General features: G+C 39.3%; 1 protein-coding gene across 4 annotated transcripts in view; it reads left to right on the top strand.

The window, feature by feature from the left end:
* NAP1L1 (nucleosome assembly protein 1 like 1) overlaps window positions 1-21,192 on the top strand; it is a 37,164-nt gene extending 15,972 nt beyond the window's left edge. For 2 of the 4 annotated variants that reach the window (XM_075747122.1, XM_075747118.1), the window contains exons 2-15: window positions 554-588; window positions 1,285-1,373; window positions 5,805-5,907; window positions 9,047-9,188; window positions 9,646-9,726; window positions 9,977-10,102; window positions 10,606-10,677; window positions 11,349-11,488; window positions 15,662-15,807; window positions 15,891-15,910; window positions 17,078-17,200; window positions 18,208-18,240; window positions 18,617-18,667; window positions 20,467-21,192. In XM_075747122.1, the coding sequence (XP_075603237.1) occupies window positions 572-588; window positions 1,285-1,373; window positions 5,805-5,907; window positions 9,047-9,188; window positions 9,646-9,726; window positions 9,977-10,102; window positions 10,606-10,677; window positions 11,349-11,488; window positions 15,662-15,807; window positions 15,891-15,910; window positions 17,078-17,200; window positions 18,208-18,240; window positions 18,617-18,667; window positions 20,467-20,502 (1,179 nt within the window). In that variant the 5' untranslated portion in view covers window positions 554-571 and the 3' untranslated portion in view covers window positions 20,503-21,192. Of the gene's footprint in view, window positions 1-553; window positions 589-1,284; window positions 1,374-5,804; window positions 5,908-9,046; window positions 9,189-9,645; window positions 9,727-9,973; window positions 10,103-10,605; window positions 10,678-11,348; window positions 11,489-15,661; window positions 15,808-15,890; window positions 15,911-17,077; window positions 17,201-18,207; window positions 18,241-18,616; window positions 18,668-20,466 lie in introns of all 4 variants that reach the window. The other 2 variants (XM_075747127.1, XM_075747112.1) reach the window with 1 other exon arrangement.
* The last annotated feature ends 534 nt before the right edge of the window (window positions 21,193-21,726 follow it).

Genomic DNA, 21,726 nt, shown 5'->3' with positions numbered 1-21,726 from the left:
GCAATTCTCTGGGTATTCTGAGGAACTAATTGGATTGGTTTTGTAAAGTTAGGATTAAAAGTAAATCTACAAAAAGGTATCTTTAGTATTAAAAGAAACTGATTTAGCTCTAAGTATCCTCTGTTTGCAATTACATGCTGGAAATGAGTAAACAGTTACCAAAAGGGTTCTAGCACCCTTTTTGCTTTGGTTTTTCCCAGGTTATATTTTGATTTTATACTTGGGTCTAGTTTTAAATATCTGGTATTAGTACGGTCCTATGATAGAAAATGCAACATGGCATTTCGCTGGTACTTAAATTTATGTAATCAGATCTATTGGTTCTAAACCAGAGCAAAGTTTTTTCAGTATTTCTGTATGCTTTAGAGTGAGAGCTCAAAAAGCGCATGGGACATATGTCACTCTTCAGACTATAATATGTATTTGTCCCATTTCTTAAAGCTGACATGGTTTGTGTTTCTTTCTTCTCTTTAGTATTATGGCACTTGCCTGTAGACCTTGTAAAGTGAAGTCTAATGCTGCTGTTCTTATATTCTTGGTTTTTTTCCTCTAGGGTTTGAAATCTAAGAGAATGGCAGACATAGACAAGTAAGTAAAATCTGTAGGTTACTGAGGCTCTGACTGTGTCCTATGCTGTACCTGAGATGGCTGTGATCTCCATATACTTGGTAGACAGGGTCTAGGTAGTGGTCTTGGCACTGTGATAAGATGGGAGGTTTTTAGCATGTGGGGGGTGGGGGAAGCTTGAGTTGCTCATGCCAAATGGGTTTGGGATCTTAATTGTAAGTAAATCAGAAGTGGGACAAGGCACCAGTCAACTTACTGTGTTAGTTGGAATTCTGAAGGGGAAAACCCAATAGTACTGCCCATTACTATTGCTTCACTGTATGTATTTTTTTTTCTGTACTTTGAACGCTCAATATTTTCTGGCATTTGAAGTATAGGTGAACTTACCCTCAGTTCTCATGGCCTGTGCATCTTAACAAGGAGGATGTGTAGAGCAGAAGGAAGCATTGACTTGTTGATATGAACTGGAATTCTTTTGTAAAAAGGAATCTTCGAAGTTCTAGAAAGCTGGTAGTTCTTTAAACTGTTCTGAGATTGTTGAATATGAAACTTGAATCAGTCTTAGTAGCTAAACAAAGCCAAATTTGTCTTCATAGATCAAAACTGATGCAGCAGTTTGCTTCTACCCATGTGATCTCTAACTTGAACTCTTTAAGCTCATTATAGTATTTTTTATAAAATTAACTTCTTGATCCTGTTATTGACTATTCCTAATAGCAAAGAGCAGTCTGAACTTGATCAACAGGATATGGAAGACGTTGAAGAAGTAGAAGAAGAAGAAACTGGTGAAGATGCCAACAGCAAAGGTAATGTTGAAAAGTTGCTAAGCAGCTGGTATATATACTTTCTAATTAATGTGTTAAAAGGATTGAAGTTCAACAAGGCCAAGTGCAAGGTCCTGCACGTGGGTTGGTGCAATCGCAAGCACGACTATAGGCTGGGTGAGTGTGTTGGTTTTGCGTGGCAAGGTTTTGGTAGTGGGGGGGGCTACAGGGGTGGCTTCTGTGAGAAGCTGCTAGAAGCTTCCCCTGTGTCTGACAGAGCCAATGCCAGCCAGCTCCAAGACGGACCCGCCGCTGGCCAAGGCCAAGCCAATCAGCGCCTCTGTGATAACATATTTAAGAAGGGAAAAAACAAGTTAGAGAGGGCTTTTGCAGCTGGAGAGAGGAGTGAGAAGATGTAAGAACATCTGCAGACACCAAGGTCAGTGAAGAAGAAGGGGGAGGAGGTGCTCCAGGCGCCGGAGCAAGATTCCCCTGCAGCCTGTGGTGAAGACCATGGTGAAGCAGGCTGTCCCCCTGCAGCCCATGGAGGGAGGATGAGGGGGTGTAGCGATTCCACCTGCAGCCTGTGGAGGACCCCACGCCGGAGCAGGTGGAGACACCTGAAGGAGGCTGTGGCCCCATGGGAAGCCCACGCTGGAGCAAGCTCCTGGCAGGACCTGTGGATCCGTGGAGAGAGGAGCCCACGCCAGAGCAGGTTTGCTGACAGGACTTGTGACCCCGTGGGGGACCCATGCTGGAGCAGTCTGCTCCTGAAGGTCTGCACCCCGTGGAGGAGACTCACGTTGGAGAAGGCCGTGAAGGACTGTCTCCCGTGAGAGGGACCCCATGCTGGAGCGGGGGAACGATGAGTCCTCCCCCTGAGGATGAAGAAGCGGCAGAAACACCGTGTGATGAACTGACCGTAACCCCCACTCCCCGTCCCCCTGTGCCGCTGGAGGGGGGCGGAGGTTGAAGCCGGGAGTGAAGTTGAGCCCGGGAAGATGGGAGGGGTGGGGTGGGGAGGTGTTTTTAAGATTTGATTTTATTTCTCATTCCTCTACTCTGTTTTGCTTAGTAATAAATAAGATGAATTCCCTCTCTAAGTTTGGTCTGTTTTGCTCGTGATGATAATTAGAGAATGATCTCTCCCTGTCCTTATCTCGACCCGTAAGTTTTTTTTCATTGTACCTTTTCTCCCCTGTCTAATGAAAGAGGGGAGTGATAGAGCGGCTCTGGTGGGCACCTGGCCCTCAGCCAGGGTCAACCCACCACAGTGAGGAATGGATTGAAAGCAGCCCTGAGGAGAAGGACTTGGGAGTGTTGGCTGATGAGAAGCTCAACATGAGCCGGCAGTGTGCACTAGCAGCCCAGAAAGCCAACCATGTCCTGGGCTGTGTCCAAAGAAGTGTGACCAGCAGGTCGAGGGAGGGGATCCTGCCCCTCTACTCTGCTCTTGTGAGACCCCACCTGGAGTACTGCATCCAGCTCTGGGGGCTCCAGTACAGGAGAGACATGGAGCTGTTGGAGAGAGTCCAGAGGAGGGCCATGAAGCTGATCAGAGGGCTGGAGCACCTCTCCTATGAGGACAGGCTGAGAGTTGGGGTTGTTCAGCCTGGAGAAAAGAAGGCTCCGGAGAGATCTAATTGCAGCTTACCAGTACCTGAAGGGGGCCTACAGGAAAGATGGAGAGGAACTGTTTATGAGGGAGTGTAGTGACAGGACAAGGGGTAATGGGTTTAAGCTGAAGGAGGGTTGATTTAGATTAGATGTTAGAAAGAAATTCTTCACTGTTAGAGTGGTGAGGTACTGGAACAGGTTGCCCAGAGAGGTTGTGGAGGCCCCATCCCTGGAAGTGTTTAAGGCCAGGTTGGATGAGGCTTTGGGCAACGTGGTCTAGTGGAGGGTGTCCCTGCCCGCAGCAGGGGGGTTGGAACTAGATGATCTTTATGGTCCCTTCCAACCCAAACCATTCTATGATTCTACTGCTTAAAATGATAGGAAATGGTAAAACATTAACTACTGAGTCACACCTGTTTAAATTCTAAAGGAAGGGCTTTTTTTAGTTGTGTGATTTTTTTTTTATTAGCTGTAGTCCCTCATTTTGGTCATGGTTATTACTAGTTCAGGCAGTGCTGGCCACCTGTAAGGATGTATAATTGAAAAAGGAGGGATTGTGGGTATGTGACTACTCTTTCAAAACTAAACAGTTAAAAGCTTATTTTAAAATGTGAAGCTTTGGGTAGAGAAAAATCAGGTGTGTGTGTGTGTCTGTTTTGATCAGTTGCTTAGTAGTTTGCTGCTGAGTTGTTTGTGAACAGAACAAAAATCATGCTTAGTGTAACCACTCTTAAAATCAATAAATCCTTTTTTCCCCTCAACAAAAAACCTGAAAATGTACCAGAATGGTTGTTTTGTCTGTGCTGAAGTGTCTTACTCATGCTTTGTAGTTAAAGACTGGAGGCACAGACAAATCTGAAGAGCAAGTAGCCAAAAGAGAACTAATAATCCCTGCAATAAAATTATTTACTACTGCTGATAGTGCCACATTATGTGATTGCTTGAACAGAATAATAATGCTAAAGAAAAGTAGGATAATTTTGCTCAAGATGATGTTAGAGACTCTGCTATATTTATTGAAAAAAGTGTTTTCAAAAGTGGATTGCAAAATTCTGGGGAACACACTGGTCAGTTGAAGAACAGCTTACAACAATTAAATGGTAAGTATTCAGGTATCCCAAAAGAACCCACAGATGAATAATGTGTATTTTCAGTGATTAATACCAGCTATTGTAGATGAGGATCTGAGGGGAAATCATACTGTAGGAATCTTGGAGGGAAATTGGATTTTATAAATCAGAAACATGTTTTAGTAGTAGGGAAACTTGACACAGTGTTAAGCAGTTCTTTTGCATCCGTAATTCTTGCTTGTCTAGTGTTCTAGCATTTTTTTCACGCACAATTTTTCCTTAGGTTTTACTGCTTTACTTTTTAAAAATCTAGATAATTCCATTTTTAATTGTGTCAAAGGTTCTTCTGTGGATACTAAGTAAAGCACTTGTGCTTTTAGAAAAAACTCTTTGAAGAAAAAATGTTCATGGATCCAAGAGCTTGCAAAACAGTATATGTGGTCAGATTTCAATTTGAGGGGATGTGGCTGTTGGCATTGGCATACCATGTGTATACTGATTTTTTATTAAAGTATAACTGGTAACATACTCAAATGGCACAACTGGGTAGGTTTCCAAGTGTATAGGAAAGACTAATGAATAAGACGACCAGAGAAAACTAGATACCTAGGTGAGTAGTTGTGTTGACTAATGTGAGGAAGCACTTTTAAGAAGTCATTACAGCTTGTACTGCTAAAATGTAAACTGATTGCAATCATTATGGAGAAACAAGACTGCTTTTTTGGATGTTGCTTAAAACATAACTTTTCAGCATGTAATTTCAGTGCTAGGATGTAAAAGTAGAAGAGAATATTCACATGTGGTTAATGTAGTGAGGGACATAGAAGTGGAAAATCATGTGCTCTTTCCAGAAGCTTTGTGTGTTAGGAAGGATTAAAAAGCTTCACTCTAATTTGAAGGTATTGGAAGAATGCTGTATAAACCTCGTATCTTATAAGGAATGCAAAATTTGCCTATCTGTAGATGTTGAGGATGGAGGAAGGAGGCAAATCATCATGATAAAAACTGATTATAAATTCTTATTTAAAAAATATGAAGTTTTGAAATTAATTTCTGTAGGTTGGGGCACAGATTTTGAGCAAAGCAAAAGGGTTGATGTTGATATGGATAATGAGAACACTTGGGCTAGGAATTTGTCTTTTAAATATACTTCTACCTTGTATTTTGAAACTGGTTTCACATTTGGACAAAGTGCTTTCTAAACATGCTGTAGATGATACATGTCAAGGACCTAGTACTGATATTCTGTATTCAATAACGTGTCAGACTATCCTAATTAATAATTTATTCTTTTGCAGGAAAAATAAGGTAAACATGGATTTAAAACTGCTTTATAAATCTAAGTCTGAAACTGTTTCTTTCTATTTACCTAAAATGGAATTAAAATCCCCATTCATAGAATGGTTTGGGTCCAGTTCTGATTCCCTTCTTAAAGTAAAAGCACAAATTCTTCTGCCTTGCCTTTCCTTAATGAACTCAAAAGCAGTCAAGGCGAAACTGATGCTTTTAGGGGCATCATATAAAACTTCTCCTTTTAACAAAAAAGCTCAGCTTGCTGAATAGTGGCCGTTTTAATGCAGGTGCTGTTTCCATATTCAGAACAGGATGGATTTGGTCCACGCTTCCAAAATGGAGAGGTGTTTGAAATACTTCTTTGCCAATGTTTCTTTTTACAAGTGTATATGTAGTAAACTTACTGCTCTTTTGTAGTATTTAAGTAACATTTCTTTCAAAATTAGTCTAAAAGATGCACTTTGCACTTACATAATTTTCTTTTTTAATTTAGCTCGGCAGTTGACTGTGCAGATGATGCAAAATCCTCAGATTCTTGCAGCCCTTCAGGAAAGACTTGATGGTCTGGTAGGAACATCTACAGGATATATAGAAAGGTACAGCATGTGTTCAGTATGAGCAGAGTTGTATAAATGGTTCTTTTGTTTTCTGAATAGTATTGTCTGTAACATTAATAGCACAGTAGTTTATGGCTGCCCAGATAGCAGGAAAACTAGTATAGTCTGTCTGTAGTGCATCTCAGAATTGAAGAGTTTTCATTTGGGCTTTTATGAAAAGAATGCTAAAATATTTACAGTGGCTAACCCTGTCCCCTGCAGTTGCAGCATGGCACACTTTAGAAAGATACTTACCTGCTACTTGGAATGTCTTTTGTAGCTTTGCCTTAATCATGAAATATCAGTTATCTTAGGTGTGGACAAATACTTGAAGACCTAGTGTCTCTAATAGTCATTTTTTGGTTAGAGTGTAACCAGGAACTAATTGAGAATGTTGTATCATTACTTGGTGTGGTCTCCTTCTGCAGCAAAACTTGAAACAACCTTGTGCTAAAATTTTCTTTACTTGAACTGTATTAACAGAATTTTGTGTCCCTCTTACGTAATTTCTGCTTGTATATGAACATTTCACCACATCCACAGGACTTGTAAAGCATACAGCTGTCTTGCTGCAATAGGGTTCTACATTGCTATTGACTTGGACTGCAGCAGCTGCTGAGTAACAGGCATTGCTGCTGCTACTCCTACTCATACCACTTTCCTGTTAGATGATAGCATGGGAAAAAAGCCCATTTAACTAATACTGTCTCCTAATAAATACTGGCCCAAGAAAGAGCATGAAGTCAAAGGGTACCCAGGTTCTTTTTCGTCTAGATAGCTGTATGCTACAGGCTTTCTATGCCCAATATTTTTCTTCTGTTTTTCAACAGATGTTAATTAACCCCACTAATCTTTCAAGTTCTTCATTTAAGTGACCAAAGTTGATTTACATGATATCCTTCTAGTCATCTGCTCTCTAAGATACTGTACCATTTCTTCATCAATTCCAAGTACAGTAGTGCATTCTCTGTCACAGAAGCATTGCAACTTTGCCAGTGTACCAAATGCTTACCTAACTTGTAATATGAAAATAACTGGGAAGTGTGTGTAACTTGAGTCTGCAGTTTCTCAACATATGCATGCTGACTTAACCATGCTTTACAGGTGCCTCTTAGATGTCTTCCCAAGTATCATTTTGAGCTTATTTATCTAGAGAGTCTAGACGATGAGATGGCACAAGTCATCAGGAGTCTGGGATCCTAAAAGCCTGTTATGTGGGCTGTTAAGGAACTAGATGCATAAACTGGTAGGAAACTAAACAGGTTCCAGGAAAACATCTGTCTGCTCAGGCTTAGAATCTGCTAATTGCTTAGCAGCTATCCAGTAACTTACCTCTTCACCTGTGCTTGGCCACAATAATCTTTCATAGAGTAGTTTCATACATACTTTCATAGAGTAGAATTGCCCTCAGCTGCTTGCAGGAGGTTGTATTCTTGTGTGATCATAATATTTGCTAGTGGCTTGTATTCAAAACAACAGGTTTTACTTGCCATTACTGTACATGTGCAGTCCAGTTCAGATTTCTTGGTCTACTTCTTCATTTTGGATTTACTTTGAGCTGTGTCTTTCATGAAATTACCTTTTTTAAAAGTACAGAGTTTATAAAGGTAGTGGATGTACAAATTGTGAAATTTGAACTAGTTGCCATGGACTGTAATGAAATGTAGCTTTGACATGTGCAAAAGACTGTAGATTCCCTAAGAAAGGAAATCTTTACTCTGATATATTGGAGTTGGATGTGCTGCATGTACGGCACTACCTCTTAGAAATTTCATAGTGCTTTATATGCAATTGCTAGGACCTCTTAGTCTAGATATGTGTGTGGCGTTAAGTGGGCGATTGTTATATGACTTATCTGTGTGGTCATATTAATTTTCTTCCTTAACACTTTTCTTCTTGAACTAACTGGACTTGCTACTTAAGTTGCTGTTAGTTCTGATATTATACTTGAAGATAAAATTACAGCAAATTATTAACTTGACTAACTTCTGGAAAAATGTCAGAGTAACAAGAGTATTATCAACCCTTTATGAGCATACATGACTAACTTAAGTGCTTTCAGTAGTTTGTGTAGCAGATGTACTTTTGCCCAAATTGGAAGGTTAAGGGAAATCTTGATTTGATGGTGATATGCATATTATCTGAGTAACCAGAAATAGTATATTCATGTTGAGTATAAAGCTGTCAGGGAGAAGGGTTCTGCATATAAAGTGAACAAGGATGTTGGAACGTGTGCTTGTCCTACCTAATAGAGGTAAGATAGCTTTAGTAATTAATACGAACCTTCATGTTTAACTAAGCTAATATGTTCTTGGTTACTTCCTCTAACCTGAAGCTGGTCCTAACAATTAAAAGCAGTTGTTTACTACTGTGTTCTAAATAATGTGGCACAACTGCTTCAATAAAATAAATACTGAAAGTTAACATAGTAATCTTCTGGAACTGTATGCTGGGGTTTGGCCTACCTCACAGGCGATGGAGGCTGTCAGCAATCTACCCCATGAGTCTCACCAGTAGCCTTGATGTAGGTAACTTTGTCCTAACAGTAAGTCTGTGTTAGCCTCTTTTACTGAACTGAAACTAGTATTAGAATTGTAGCTGACAAGTATTTACAATGAAGATTGCATTAATTGTTTTCTTTTCACACATGTTGAATACAGTGGCTTATTTAGCAAAACAGTTCTGGCTCCCTTTGGGAGTGACAGCTAACATGTTACAAGACAGTAGTACCAGCTGCTTTCCTGAGTGAAACAAAAATGTGAATTTTGAAGATTAACTTCCTTGGTGAAGAATAACTCAATTGTCTTGAACTTTTTCATAAAACTAAGTCAATTACTGATAAGACCTTTCTTAATTACACTCAAATCTGGTTTTAGTATGAAGTTTTATTGCTCGTGATGTACATAGGTGTTTGGAATACTCTTGTTCCTGCTGAGGTTAAGCCTCAGTTTAAGAGCCTGTGCTAACAGTTTCAATCCACATGGATCATAGTTTTGATTTGTACAGCTTTCTAAAGCTCAAAATAGTGTAAAATCTGTTTTGATGCAAGTTGGTTAACTTGCAAGGGGACTGGTTAAGGAGGGGTCAGTATGTACTTAGAATGCAGTGTTAGTAACAGTTCTGTCACTGAATTTTTCAGCTTGCCTAAAGTTGTTAAAAGACGTGTGAATGCTCTCAAGAACCTTCAAGTTCAGTGTGCACAGATAGAAGCGAAGTTCTATGAGGAAGTTCATGAGCTGGAAAGAAAGTATGCTGCTCTCTATCAGCCCTTATTTGACAAGGTATTGTAATGCTAATCTGATTTGTACTTAAAGCTTTAGTTAAAACACAAGGGAATATAAACTGAAAGCTTTTGCGTGTTCTGAATTACTTTGGTCTCATATGTGCCCATTCAATTAAATTGATACCATTTTACTGTCCATGTGAATATCAGCTAAGATTAAAGGGGAGGAAGGTTCAGACTGTTCCGTGGTTACCAAAATCACTTCAATCTACCAGTCCTCATCTTCTTAATTGAAGATGTCAGTACGGTAACTTTTCTGGAACTTTGGTGCTTATTTTAGTGTGTTGAAAAGGTCGTAAGTACTGAGTCATCTTCTAGGGCCAGAAGAAAAAGTTTTGATAAATAGTTAGTGTATTCACTAATTGTGTAAAGTTAGGATTAGGAATTTGTTGGTCAGGGCATTGCTGGTTGCAATGACTAGGAAATACAAAAATATTCTTGGTGTGTTCTTCCAGCGAAGTGAAATCATCAATGCAATTTATGAACCTACAGAGGAAGAATGTGAATGGAAAGCAGATGTTGAAGAAGAAATTTCAGTGAGTATATTAATTGGTTCTCATCAGTATCTCGGGCTTTAGCAGGAAACAACATTCAATACAGTAACTAAACTTTAAAAGAAAAATTGGATGCACAATGATAACTTACAATAATGATAATTCTTAATGATAAATTTCATGTGCATGCTTTAAGTATTAAATCTGTACTGGTATCAACATAAAACTGTTAATGAACCTTGTGGACGTTCTTAAGATTAAGAAAAACTAACATTTTTATTTTATCAAGGAGGAAATGAAAGAGAAAGCCAAGCTTGAAGAGGAAAAAAAAGATGAAGAAAAAGAAGACCCTAAAGGAATTCCTGAGTTTTGGCTGACAGTATTCAAGAATGTGGACTTGCTCAGTGACATGGTTCAGGTAGGTGGTGGGTGGTGCAGACTTAACGTTGTGTTAGTAGTTAATCCAAGTGTCTTTAAGAAAGGAGTAGAAACAGTACATTACTTGATGTGTCTGTTGGAGAGCAAAAATGGGAAAAAACCCCCAACCTCAAGTGTCATCTCTGATACTTCATTCAACTGAGAGCGCAGAGCAGTCTGAAATACATTCTATGTTATTTGTTGAACTTACTTTACCTTACTAATGCATTTTCTGTACTTGTAGGAGCGAGTGTATGAGATGTACAGTTTTTAGCAATATTTAATACACTTGATGTTTGTGTGGGTTTATGTTGTGTGCTGCGGTGGAAACTCTGTACGGCCATTGTTGCCATCTGCTGGTCACATTTGTGAAAATGTTTCAGTGCTATAACAAGGTTCTTGATCTATGTAAAACTCATTCTAAATGTCTTTTTATCTCTGCAGGGTCTTAAATCTGTGTACAGTATAATGTTATGAAAATTTAATAAACTGTTTTCTTTACAGGAACATGATGAACCTATCCTGAAACACTTAAAAGATATTAAAGTGAAATTTTCAGAAGTTGGACAGCCTATGGTTAGTTTAACTTATTAAACAAGATTACTTTTGTGCTATCTTAAGACTTTTATTTGTATATTAGTGTGGTCTGCGATAGCCAATTGTCTTATGGCAATCATGAGAAATATGCAGCTGTTTCTTGTCTTCTGAAAAACAGTACAAGGACCAGTAATAGTCGTTCAGTATGATATGAATTAATTTATACTTAATTTAACTTCAAATAACTTCAAATTCTGATGAGTTAATAACTTGGCCTTAGTATCTGATGACTAAGTTTCACCTTTAAATTTTGATACCTTCAGGTACTTGTTGTGTAACTGTTATAATTGGATATAATTTCCTTGTCAGAAACCAGATACTTTGCTAAGTTTTTATTTTAAATTTAGAACTTACCTCTGTATGTTAGCACTAGGAAAGCTGTACTCTGGGAGATCTTGTGTGAAACCTGCAAGCAGTATATTAACTAATAAGCACAAGATTAACATGGTAAATGAAAACATTTGAAGATTAATTGTACAACTTGGGCAGCAAAATCCAGAATAAGTTACGTGTATGCACGGTTTCCATATTGGCAGAGATGGATATGTTCCATTGCACATGTATTTTTGGGGTTGAATTTTTACGTACTTAAAAGTTAAATATATGTGTTGCTGAAATGCTAAAGTTGTTGCTCTGCAATTCTTTTTAAGAGTTTCACATTAGAATTTCATTTTGAACCAAATGACTACTTCACAAATGAAGTGTTGACAAAGACGTATAGAATGAGGTCAGAGCCAGATGATTCTGATCCCTTTTCCTTTGATGGACCGGAAATCATGGGTTGTACAGGGTAAGTGCTAATAATTAGCTTTAAGGCAATGTAACAGTTTCTTCCTTAGCATTATCCAACTGTAGACTCACATCATCTTGGGAAGGTGCTGGAAAAGATACTGCTACGTAATAACTTGTAAACAGCTGGGTTTGACTTGAGTATTTTAGTGTATTTCAGTAACTTCAGTATAAAACTATATATTTAATCATAGAATGGTTTGGGCTGGAAGGAATGTTTAAAGGTCATCTAGTCCAATGCCGCTGCAATGAGTGGGGACATCTTCAACTAGGTCAGGCTGCTCGGAGCCCCATCCAACCTGACCTTGAATGTTTCCAGGGATAGGGCACCTACCACCTTTCTGGGCAACCTTCATGGTAAAAGATTTCTTCCTTATCTAGTCTGAATCTACCCGCTTTTAGTTTAAACCATTACCCCTTGTCCTATCACTACAGGCTCTATTACAAAGTCTGTCCCCATCTTTCTTATCAGCCCCCTTTAAGTATTGAAAGGCCACAATAAGGTCTCCCTGGAGCCTTCTCTTCTCCAGGCTGAACAGTCCCACCTCTCTCAGCCTTTTCTTGTAGGAGAGGTGTTTCAGCCCTCTGATCGTCTTTGTGGCCCTCCTCCAGACCCACTTCAACAGCTCCATGTCTTTACTGAGGATGTCAAAGCTGGACACAGTACTCCAGAGGGGTCTCACAAGAGCGGAGTAGAGGGGCAGGGCCTTCTGGTCACACTTCTTTTGATGCAGCCCAGGACACGGTTGGCTTCCTGGTCTGTGAGCACACATTGTTGGATCATGTCCAGTACCAGTACCCCCAAGTCCTCATCAGGACTGCTCTCAATCCCTTCATCCCCCAGCCTGTATTGATACTGGGGATTGCCCCAATCCAGGTGCAGGACCTTGCACTTGACCTTGTTGAACCTGATGAGGTTCACATGGGCCCACTTCTCAAGCTTGTCCAGGTCCCTCTGGATGACATCCCATCCCTCAGGCATGTCAAGCACACCACTAAACATGGTGTCATCTGCAAACTTGCTGAGGGTGTGCTTGGTCCTGCTGTTTGTGTCATTGATAAAGATACTAAACAATACTGGTCCCAATATGGACTCCTGAGGGACACCACTCAACACTGATCTCCATCCAGATGTTGAGTTGTTGACTACTAGTCTCTGGATGCAACCATCCAGCTAATTCCTTATCCACCGAATATTTCATTCATTAAATTCATATCTCTAAAATTTAGAGAGATTGCCGGTGAAGACTGAGGCAAAAAAAAGTTATTGAGTACCTCAGCCTTCTCCTTATCTGTTGTTACAAGTAGTTTTCATCAGGGGGGTATACTTTCTTTGACCTTCATTTTCTGATTTGACGTAGCTATAAAAGCCCTTATTATTTGTGTCCCTTGTCCAGTTCAGCTCCAGCTGTACCTTGGCCTTCCTGACCCCATCCCTACATAAGTGGGTGACCTCCCTGTACTCTTCTCAGGATACCTGTCCCTGCTTCCACTGCCTGTGCATTTCCATCTTGCCCCTTAGTTTGACCAGCAGGTATTTACTTAGCAATACTGGCCTTTTACCTTCCTTTCTTGATTTCTTACACATGGTAATTGAGAGCTCTTTCCCTCTATGGAAAGTGTCCTTAAAGTATATATAGAATATATATTATATATGCATATAAATAAAAAATTATAATCAGTATTTATCTAGAAATACTGTTCTGCAATCACTAAAGCTGAATTGGAAGGTGGATGGTGTTACCTTTTTCTACGCCTTGATGTATTTTTCAAAATTTGTTTGATCACTTCTTTTAATTCTTTTGTATTTCTGACATGCAGCATTTTGGGAAGTATGTTACAGTTCCTATATTGCAGTTGTCCAGTTTGTTTTAGAACTGTTGAATGTTTGCCTCTGTCTTTCAGTTGATCTGTTTGAGAAATGGAGAACAGTTATCTTCTATTAACTCCAGGTTCCTCATGATTTTAAAGATCTGTCACTCCTTTCTCTGATGTCTTTTGTTCTAAATTAGCTGTTATTCCTTAGGCTAAATAATCTCTTTATTCTGTACATGTCCTTCTGTTCACAGAAAAAGGACAAGAAAAACTTGAGTCCTACATGATTAGTCTTACAGGTACATCAGGGTTCTGTGCATCATGAGCTGTTCAGTTGCTTTTGTGTTCATGTCTCTTCTCTTAGGTTCTAAGTTAGTTATCACTCTATCGCTGCATAGTCAGGGTTGTTTTTACCCTTGTGTTACTGTGCAGTTACTGATACTGACTGACTTACTGCTTCATTTTCCGGTCACTTAATGTAATATATTTCTGGAATGTCCTGTAAGATGTATTCTTAAGTGGCTTCGATCAAACTCTTTTGTCTTTTTCTGTTTGGACTGTTTTGAAAAGCATAAATCCTGGCAGAGGTCACTGTAGGATGATTCTCTGCTTCTGTGAAAATGATTTATTCCTAGTCCTTGTTTTGTGTTTAAACACAAAGACAAACCTCTTATCCCAAAGCAACTCACTTCCTTTGAGTCTTTAAAGGAAACTAATCAGAAACTTAAGCACTTGCAGATGGTCTTATTCATGTGGCTTCTTCATTTACAGGTGGCCAGGTGCCCACCAGAGCTGTTCTATCACTCCCCTGTCTAGTTAAGGAGGGGGAGAAAAAGTATAATGAAAAGCTTGCAGGTTGAGATAAGGACAGGGAGAGATCACTCTCTAATTATTGTCATGAGCAAAACAGACTGAACTTAGAGAGAAAATTCATCTAATTTATTACCAAACAAAACAGAGTAGAGGAATGAGAAATAAAATCAAATCTTAAAACACCTCCCTCCACCCCTCCCATCTTCCTGGGCTCAACTTCAATCCTGGCTTCAACCTCTGCCCCCCCTCAGCAGCACAGGGGGACGGGGAATGGGGGTTACAGTCAGTTGATGGCATGTTGTTTCTGCCGCTTCTTCATCCTCAGTGGGAGGAGTCCTCTCATCGTTCCCCTGCTCCAACATGGAGTCCCTCTCATGGGAGACAGTCCTTCACGAACTTCTCCCACAGGGTGCAGACCTTCAGGAGCAGACTGCTCCAGCGTGGGGTCTCCCATGGGGTCACAAGTCCTGCCAGCAAACCTGCTCTGGTGTGGGCTCCTCTCTCCACAGGTCCTGCCAGGAGCTTGCTCCAGCGTGGGCTTCCCACGGGGTCACAGCCTCCTTCAGGTGTCTCTACCTGCTCCAGCATGGGGTCCTCCACGGGCTGCAGGTGGAATCTCTACACCCCCTCATCCTCCCTCCATGGGCTGCAGGGGGACAGCCTGCTTCACCATGGTCTTCACCACAGGCTGCAGGGGAATCTTGCTCCGGCGCCTGGAGCACCTCCTCCCCCTCCTTCTTCACTGACCTTGGTGTCTGCAGATGTTCTTACATCTTCTCACTCCTCTCTCCAGCTGCAAAAGCTCTAACTTGTTTTTTCCCTTCTTAAATATGTTATCACAGAGGCGCTGATTGGCTTGGCCTTGGCCAGCGGCGGGTCCGTCTTGGAGCCGGCTGGCATTGGCTCTATCAGACACAGGGGAAGCTTCTAGCAGCTTCTCACAGAAGCCACCCCTGTGGCCCCCCCACTACCAAAACCTTGCCACGCAAACCCAACACATCCCCAGAATTCTGTGTGTGTCAGACAAGTCTGTGGGCATGATTTAGCAGAATAGAGTTAAAACAAACAAAAATACCCCCAAAATGGAAAAAAACCCAAACAAACAACTAAAACCCAACCAAAAACTACACACCTGCTTGCATTATTTTAAGGGCTTATTGATTACAATGATAGATGTGGAAAACCTTGGCATATTACTAGCATGACTGGATATGGCAATACTTGATAATGGATAGGTAGCACTGAAAATTATGTGACACCATTCTTTGATAGGAAACTAGGTAGAACTCAGCAGCAAATGAAAATTAGTATTTCAGAGAGAGAGTGGGGAAGGAGAAATCTTTGGATGAAAAAAAACTTCAGTCCTAAAATGAGCCTGTTACTTTTGTTCTCAAAAGTATAAACTAATGAAAAGATAGCAACTGAATAAATACTACCTTAATACTTTATATTCACTGCATCCCTTGCTGTTGTGATAGTTTCAGTATATACCTGTAACAAGGCAAATGGTATTAATGCAGCTGATTTTTTTTTTTTCTTTTTCCAGTTGCCAAATAGACTGGAAAAAAGGAAAGAATGTTACTTTGAAAACCATTAAGAAGAAGCAGAAACATAAGGGTCGTGGAACAGTTAGAACAGTGACAAAAACAGTTTCTAATGACTCCTTCTTTAACTTCTTTAGTCCTCCTGAAGGTAAACTGAACAGTGGTTTATCTGCATTAACTTCAAGTGTAGTATGTACTTCACTTACTTGTTTCTTCTCTTTTTTTCTACAGTTCCTGAAAGTGGAGACCTGGTAAGTTGGCTTATTTAAAATAACAGCGTGTTGTACAAAGTGTGTGCTTAAATTATTTGGGAATTTGTTAAACAGCTTCAGCTGTTTCTGTATTTAATACTTGTGATGGATAGTATGTATTTGAGTTGTCTTTAGTAGGACTGCTTATTGAGTTGGATGGTAGAGTTCAGTTTAGTAAACTTTAACAGCTAATCCTTCCTGAAAGCTACCTTGAAAATTGTTAGCAGTTGTGCAAATATAGTGATCTTTATTAGCCTTTAGTCTAATAGGTAGTGTAAGTCTCTCCCTTCGGGCATTGTTTGGATGATCATCTCTAATGGCTGCATGTATCTGGTTTCTATTTCATGCTGTTAAAAATTTCCCAAGCTATTAACTCTTGGAAAAAATAATAAATCAAGAGTAGAAAACTGCAAGAGCCCTCTTTTGTCTGCTCACTAGTAGAAAACTGAGGCAATAAGCCATCTTTTCATAGAGAGGAAAACTACGAAAAAAACCCAACAGTACTGAATACATCCTGCAACTTGAGTGAGAAATCTGATTTAAAGCCTGTAGAAGCATGTGGTTAGAACTCCGGTTGGCATGGACACCAAAAGCTGTATGTTCATAATGTTCAATTCGATAACTTGTCAGGTGGGAGACAGCAGAATATGTGTGTAAACAAAAGGAGTGAAAACCTGGGCTTGGATTGGAGAGCTTTTTTAGGTGTTCAGGTGCTTCACAATGGCTTGTTTAATGGGAATCATGGAGGCAATACACTGCAGGAATGAGAAGTAGCTTGTAAAATCTTTAATTAGATAGGCTCACCTGGCTAGTGTTTGGCTCTTAAGAGTATTGTGCATATGAACTGAAACTCTATGGCAGGTATTAAACAATTTTTCTACTTAGAACAAAAGTTGTTGGTGGGGGAAGAATAAAACTTAAACTCCAGAATTTTGTATAATTAAGCTTACTGAAGAAGCACACACCCCCACTGCATAATGCAGGTAGGCTGTTAAAAGTGTAAAACTTGACTCCACAATTTCAAATCGGTAAAGCAAATACTGAACCAAAAATGTCAGTACATCAGATTTGTATAAATTTGGCCACATCAAAATCTGTGCAGCTTGTGTTTTTGTGTCAAAAACAGTTATCAGCTTGCGATTTAGGAAATAATGTTGTTTTATGCAGGATGATGATGCTGAGGCAATCCTTGCTGCAGACTTTGAAATAGGTCATTTCTTGCGTGAACGTATAGTCCCCCGATCAGTATTGTACTTCACGGGAGAAGCTATTGAAGATGATGATGATGATGTAAGTATAATGCTCTTCCAAAATGCTAAAAACTTTGAAATAATGTTGTTTAAAGACTTGGGGTAACTTCTGACTTTTATAATGTTGGTATTCTTAGAATGGGATCTATCAACATTAGTTTCAGTTTCAGCTGAGCTTCCTAGAGTGTTCAGTAAAGGGTGGCACAAAGGTAATTTCTTTGAAGTAGTGACTTCAGAGTTTTGTGGCAAAAGTAGTGGTAGAAGCTGAACATTTAGAGTCAGAGTTGAATTTTGTGTATAAGGCATTCCTAGGCTGGTGTACCCAATACTTTGGTAGAACTATAATGAGCTGCCAGAGAACAGATTGGTCTAGCTGCTCAGTGTGGTGTTTGTGCTTACAGTGACACTAGGCTACCAAGTTCCTTGAGATTCAAGCCTGATCCTTTTAGAAGGGCACTCTTATAAAATGATAGATAAGCACATTCAAAGCATGCCAAGATATTCAAAGCAAGCTCTGCAAAAGCTTGAATGAAGTGCTTTAAAGGAGCTAAGCTTGAAAAAGAAACCACAAACCCCTAGAATTTTAGATGTGTAAAGTATCTTCTCTCTCCTGCCTCTGCACAAAGAAGGACAGTTTGACAGTTTGATTTAGCAAAAGATAAGTCCTGCCTTAGAATTAATTTATAGAATGTAAGGTGGTAGCGCTTAGTCCAAAGCCTTGGCTGGCGGAAGAGGAAAGTGACTGGCTGTACAGCTTGCCTTAGGTGTTGGGACAGCCTACTGGCCACGAGTGTTATCACAGTTCTGATAAGCTCTTCTAGTGCTGCACGTAAGGAACTTAAGATAGACACTTTTCTCTGCCAGGGAGTAGCTTAAGAGATTGGACGTTGTTCATGCTGATGCATAAAGCACTTTTAAATCTTTTAAGTATAGGAAGCTCTCTTAGAGCACAATACGGTGTGGCTGCTGACTGAGTTATCTAGCTGTACTTGAGCCATAAATGGCTGCATTTATGACACTATCAAAACCATTTATTTTCTTTCCTAGTACGATGAAGAAGGTGAAGAGGCAGATGATGAGGTAAGTTGACAGATGGCCTGAATTCAAGTGGTTTCCCATTTGTATTTTATCTGGAATAAGAGTTCCTTTAGTTTTTGAATGTTCCAGACATTAAGTTTTAAGTATTACTTATGAATGGAAGATACAACACATTGTTTTGTGGATCTAGGGTGATTATTTAAAAAAACCAAAACCCGAGACAAACCTAAGGTACAAATTAAGCTGCAGTTGATGTCAAAAGTTTATATGCTTTGTGTAGGGTAAACTAATATGATATGCATAACTTAAAGTGGTAATGAATTTATTTGAGTAGAATTTAGTCTTAAACTTCTCAAAAATGTCTTGGGAAGCTGAATGTGGATAAGCTGGAGAAATATAAACAGGTATTTTCTTTTAGGAGGGGGAAGAAGAAGCAGATGAAGAAAATGATCCTGACTATGACCCAAAAGTAAGGAATTAAAAAGAATGTTTGAAGTTCGTATATGCATACACACACTTAAAATTCTATGTAGGTTAAATCTTGATTTTTAGTTAAAGTATTTAATCAATAGTTCCTATGGTGAGTATGTTTTGGCTGAGGCTGTTTCAGTCCCAGTTCTGACAGACTAAATATTGCTAGAGCAACTTTTAAAAAAAGTTCTTTCTCCATGAATTATTTTGTAAAAGCAACTTTTGGCTTTGAGCACTGAATTTAGTCAGGCTTGTTTTTTTATAAACTTGTCTTGTAGCAAGTTGCTGCTAATCATAAAAATGTTCTATATTGGTTTGTAATCCAGGCTCAGTTTTGGGGAACTTGTCACAAACTGACTCTGGCACGGATTTTCCCAGCAGTACAAAACAGAGGCTTTTTTCAGGGTAGATAATAGCAAGTCTTTTATTGCTTGAGGTAGCAGAAGTCAAAGTCCAGGAATACATCTACAGCCAAGTACTAAAATGTGAACAGCCAAGAGCAACTGGCAGCTTTCTTATTCCATGGGAAGGGCAAATGACTACTCAGGCTCGCTTTGCTGGAAAAGTGGTTCTGAGCAACTCCATAGCTTTTTCCTAGCTGGGGGAAAGGCACGTTTGGCCACCTGAAAGCATCTAATGGTGGTAGGTGAAAGTTGCAGTCATGAAAATGAATTCTGTGAACTCCAAATGTCTGCTGCAAAATGTGCTTTCAATTTCAAATGAGGAGGCAACATTTTTCAGTAGGAATAGTTTGAGCTACAATCAAAGTACTATTGAAAGAGTTTACATACTCTTAGCCCTGTATCTAGAAAGATGTAGGGTATAGAACTACTAATCAAAATGTACAACCTGTTGGTAATGTTTCACCTGCTATAGTGTATTCAAATTGCTTCCTATTCAAGGATGTCTTGGAATGGAAATGAAACAGCTGCAAGATGGGCTTCTTATTTCTACCATTTCAGATTGCTTTTCTAGGCTAAACAGAACTGAGAAAGGGCAAGACTGTATGCTGAGTTTCACAGAACTGCCGAAGGGCTAGAGACAGTAGTGGTACTATAGTGTATTGACATAAGAATAAATAGTTGTAAGTTGATCACAGGCTGAAAGTCAACTGAATTTATTAAAGCACTGTGGTCCTAGAATAGCTATCCAGACCAAGGTAATGGAGTAAAACTTGCAACTGAACTCTGCACCCAAAAAGCCTTTTCCTTACATTCCCATATTACAGTGAGATATTGTTGGTTGTCTGTTTCAATATAACAGAAGGAATTTTCCACATTAGACTTTTCTCACAACTGGAAATTATTGCAAAAGATGTTTCCAGAATGGTAAGAACTTACCATGATTTAGTGTTCCATTGCCTTGCTCTGCAGTGGCTTCTGGAGTAAGGCCGTGCCCTTGTTAGCATAGGAAGTTTCTTATGCCTCAGTGCAGAAGAACGGGATGCTTATTCTGAGCTGAGTTGTTTGTTACTACCCATAACTCTCCTCCTCCTTTTTCCAGTTTTAGTGTTTTTCAGAGTATCCCACCACACTTAGTTCTGAACAGATTTTTTGTTCTGGATCATATACATGATATATAGTGCATATATATGCACTAATTAAGCCAAAATAAATGCATTGTGGATGTTGTCACATCCAAAAACAGCCGTATTACTAATACTAGGCAATTAGGTTAAGGGAAAAGATGAAAGAACTTGAATATTGGAACTTGAGAAAGTATATTTAGCGATATTAATAGTTTTTTTGAAACATTTTTGAAACATCTGTAAACTGATACTTTCTTTTTTCTCAACAGAAGGATCAAAACCCAGCAGAATGCAAGCAGCAGTGAAGCAGTGTGTATGTGGCCTTGAGGATTACCTGCACTGTAATAGCCTAAACACAACTATTAGTTACTTACAGCCTTATGTTTTGTATCTTGGTAGAATTAAGTAACCAATTTGTTAAAAAAAAAAAAATCAAACACATAAGAACCAGTTTAAAATGTAGGTTCAATCTACCTAGCATTTTAACAGTATAATTTTCTGCCAATATGTAGAATGCAGTAAATCCCTTAAAGCATGAATGTTAATTCATTGCTACATAGTTTGGTTCTTGTGAAGTCTTTGTCATGTAGCTATTAGACTGCAGCTGTGAAGATTATCAGAACTGTTAACTGAGACCAATATTTGTTTAGAGAAAACTCTCTCCTGAAGAACCAACCAAAGTATTTTTCAGCCCAGTAGTCTGAACGGGTTTAAGTCTGCTTGCACTAGCTGTGCCTTCATTACTTTGTTATAGAAATGGCAGTGACTTGTACTAACTAGGAGATGATGATGCATTTTGAATTTGACTACTTGAGAAGACTAGTATAACTTGTTTAATTTCCAACGAGACCACATTAAACATTCATAACTGTCAGCTTGTTTATGCTATGGGTTTTGTATTTTATGTGACATAGTGATCTACAGAAGAAACCTAGTCATCATATTAAGGTTATTGTTTACCACTGGGGTGTGAATAAAACCTAGTATTTTCAGAAGCTAGTCTTGTTTTATTATGATGTGTGTATCTGCATGTGTAAACTGGTAAGGCATATCTTTCATGCTGCAGTTCACTTTTTACTAGAAACAAAAGTTGAGAGTTACTGAAAAGTAAATTGTATAACACTTTAAAAAACACACACAATTAGTTTGGAAAGTTTGATCCATACTTTCTACTTGCAGTGAGATTATTGTGATTCTGAGATAGATGTTTTGGTGATAGGTCAACACTGCCATTTTGGAGAAGACAAGGTTTTAGAAGTGGGGCTAGATCTGATAAAGGACTTTGGTATTGCTGTGCCTGACTCTAAAGCATTGGTTATTAGTATGAAATCTGGAGCCAGGAAAGGTGCCTTGGTTTTCCAGTCTGCATAGACAGAGCTAGGTTGTCCTGAACAAAATCTGCCCTGCAGCTTAGGGGAGAGCTAGAACACTTAGCTTTACTCTAGTTTGTACTCACTGTATCATCTACAGAGGAGGAAACAAACCCCGAGGAATTTCTCTCTCCTCACTTAATGTTCTGTTCGCTATGC

The sequence above is a fragment of the Balearica regulorum genome, chromosome 1 (genome assembly GCF_011004875.1).
Source record: "Balearica regulorum gibbericeps isolate bBalReg1 chromosome 1, bBalReg1.pri, whole genome shotgun sequence".
NCBI classification, from domain to species: domain Eukaryota; kingdom Metazoa; phylum Chordata; class Aves; order Gruiformes; family Gruidae; genus Balearica; species Balearica regulorum.
The sequence above is the reverse complement of the archived record's forward strand: the minus strand, read 5'-3'. Positions and strand labels throughout refer to the sequence as shown.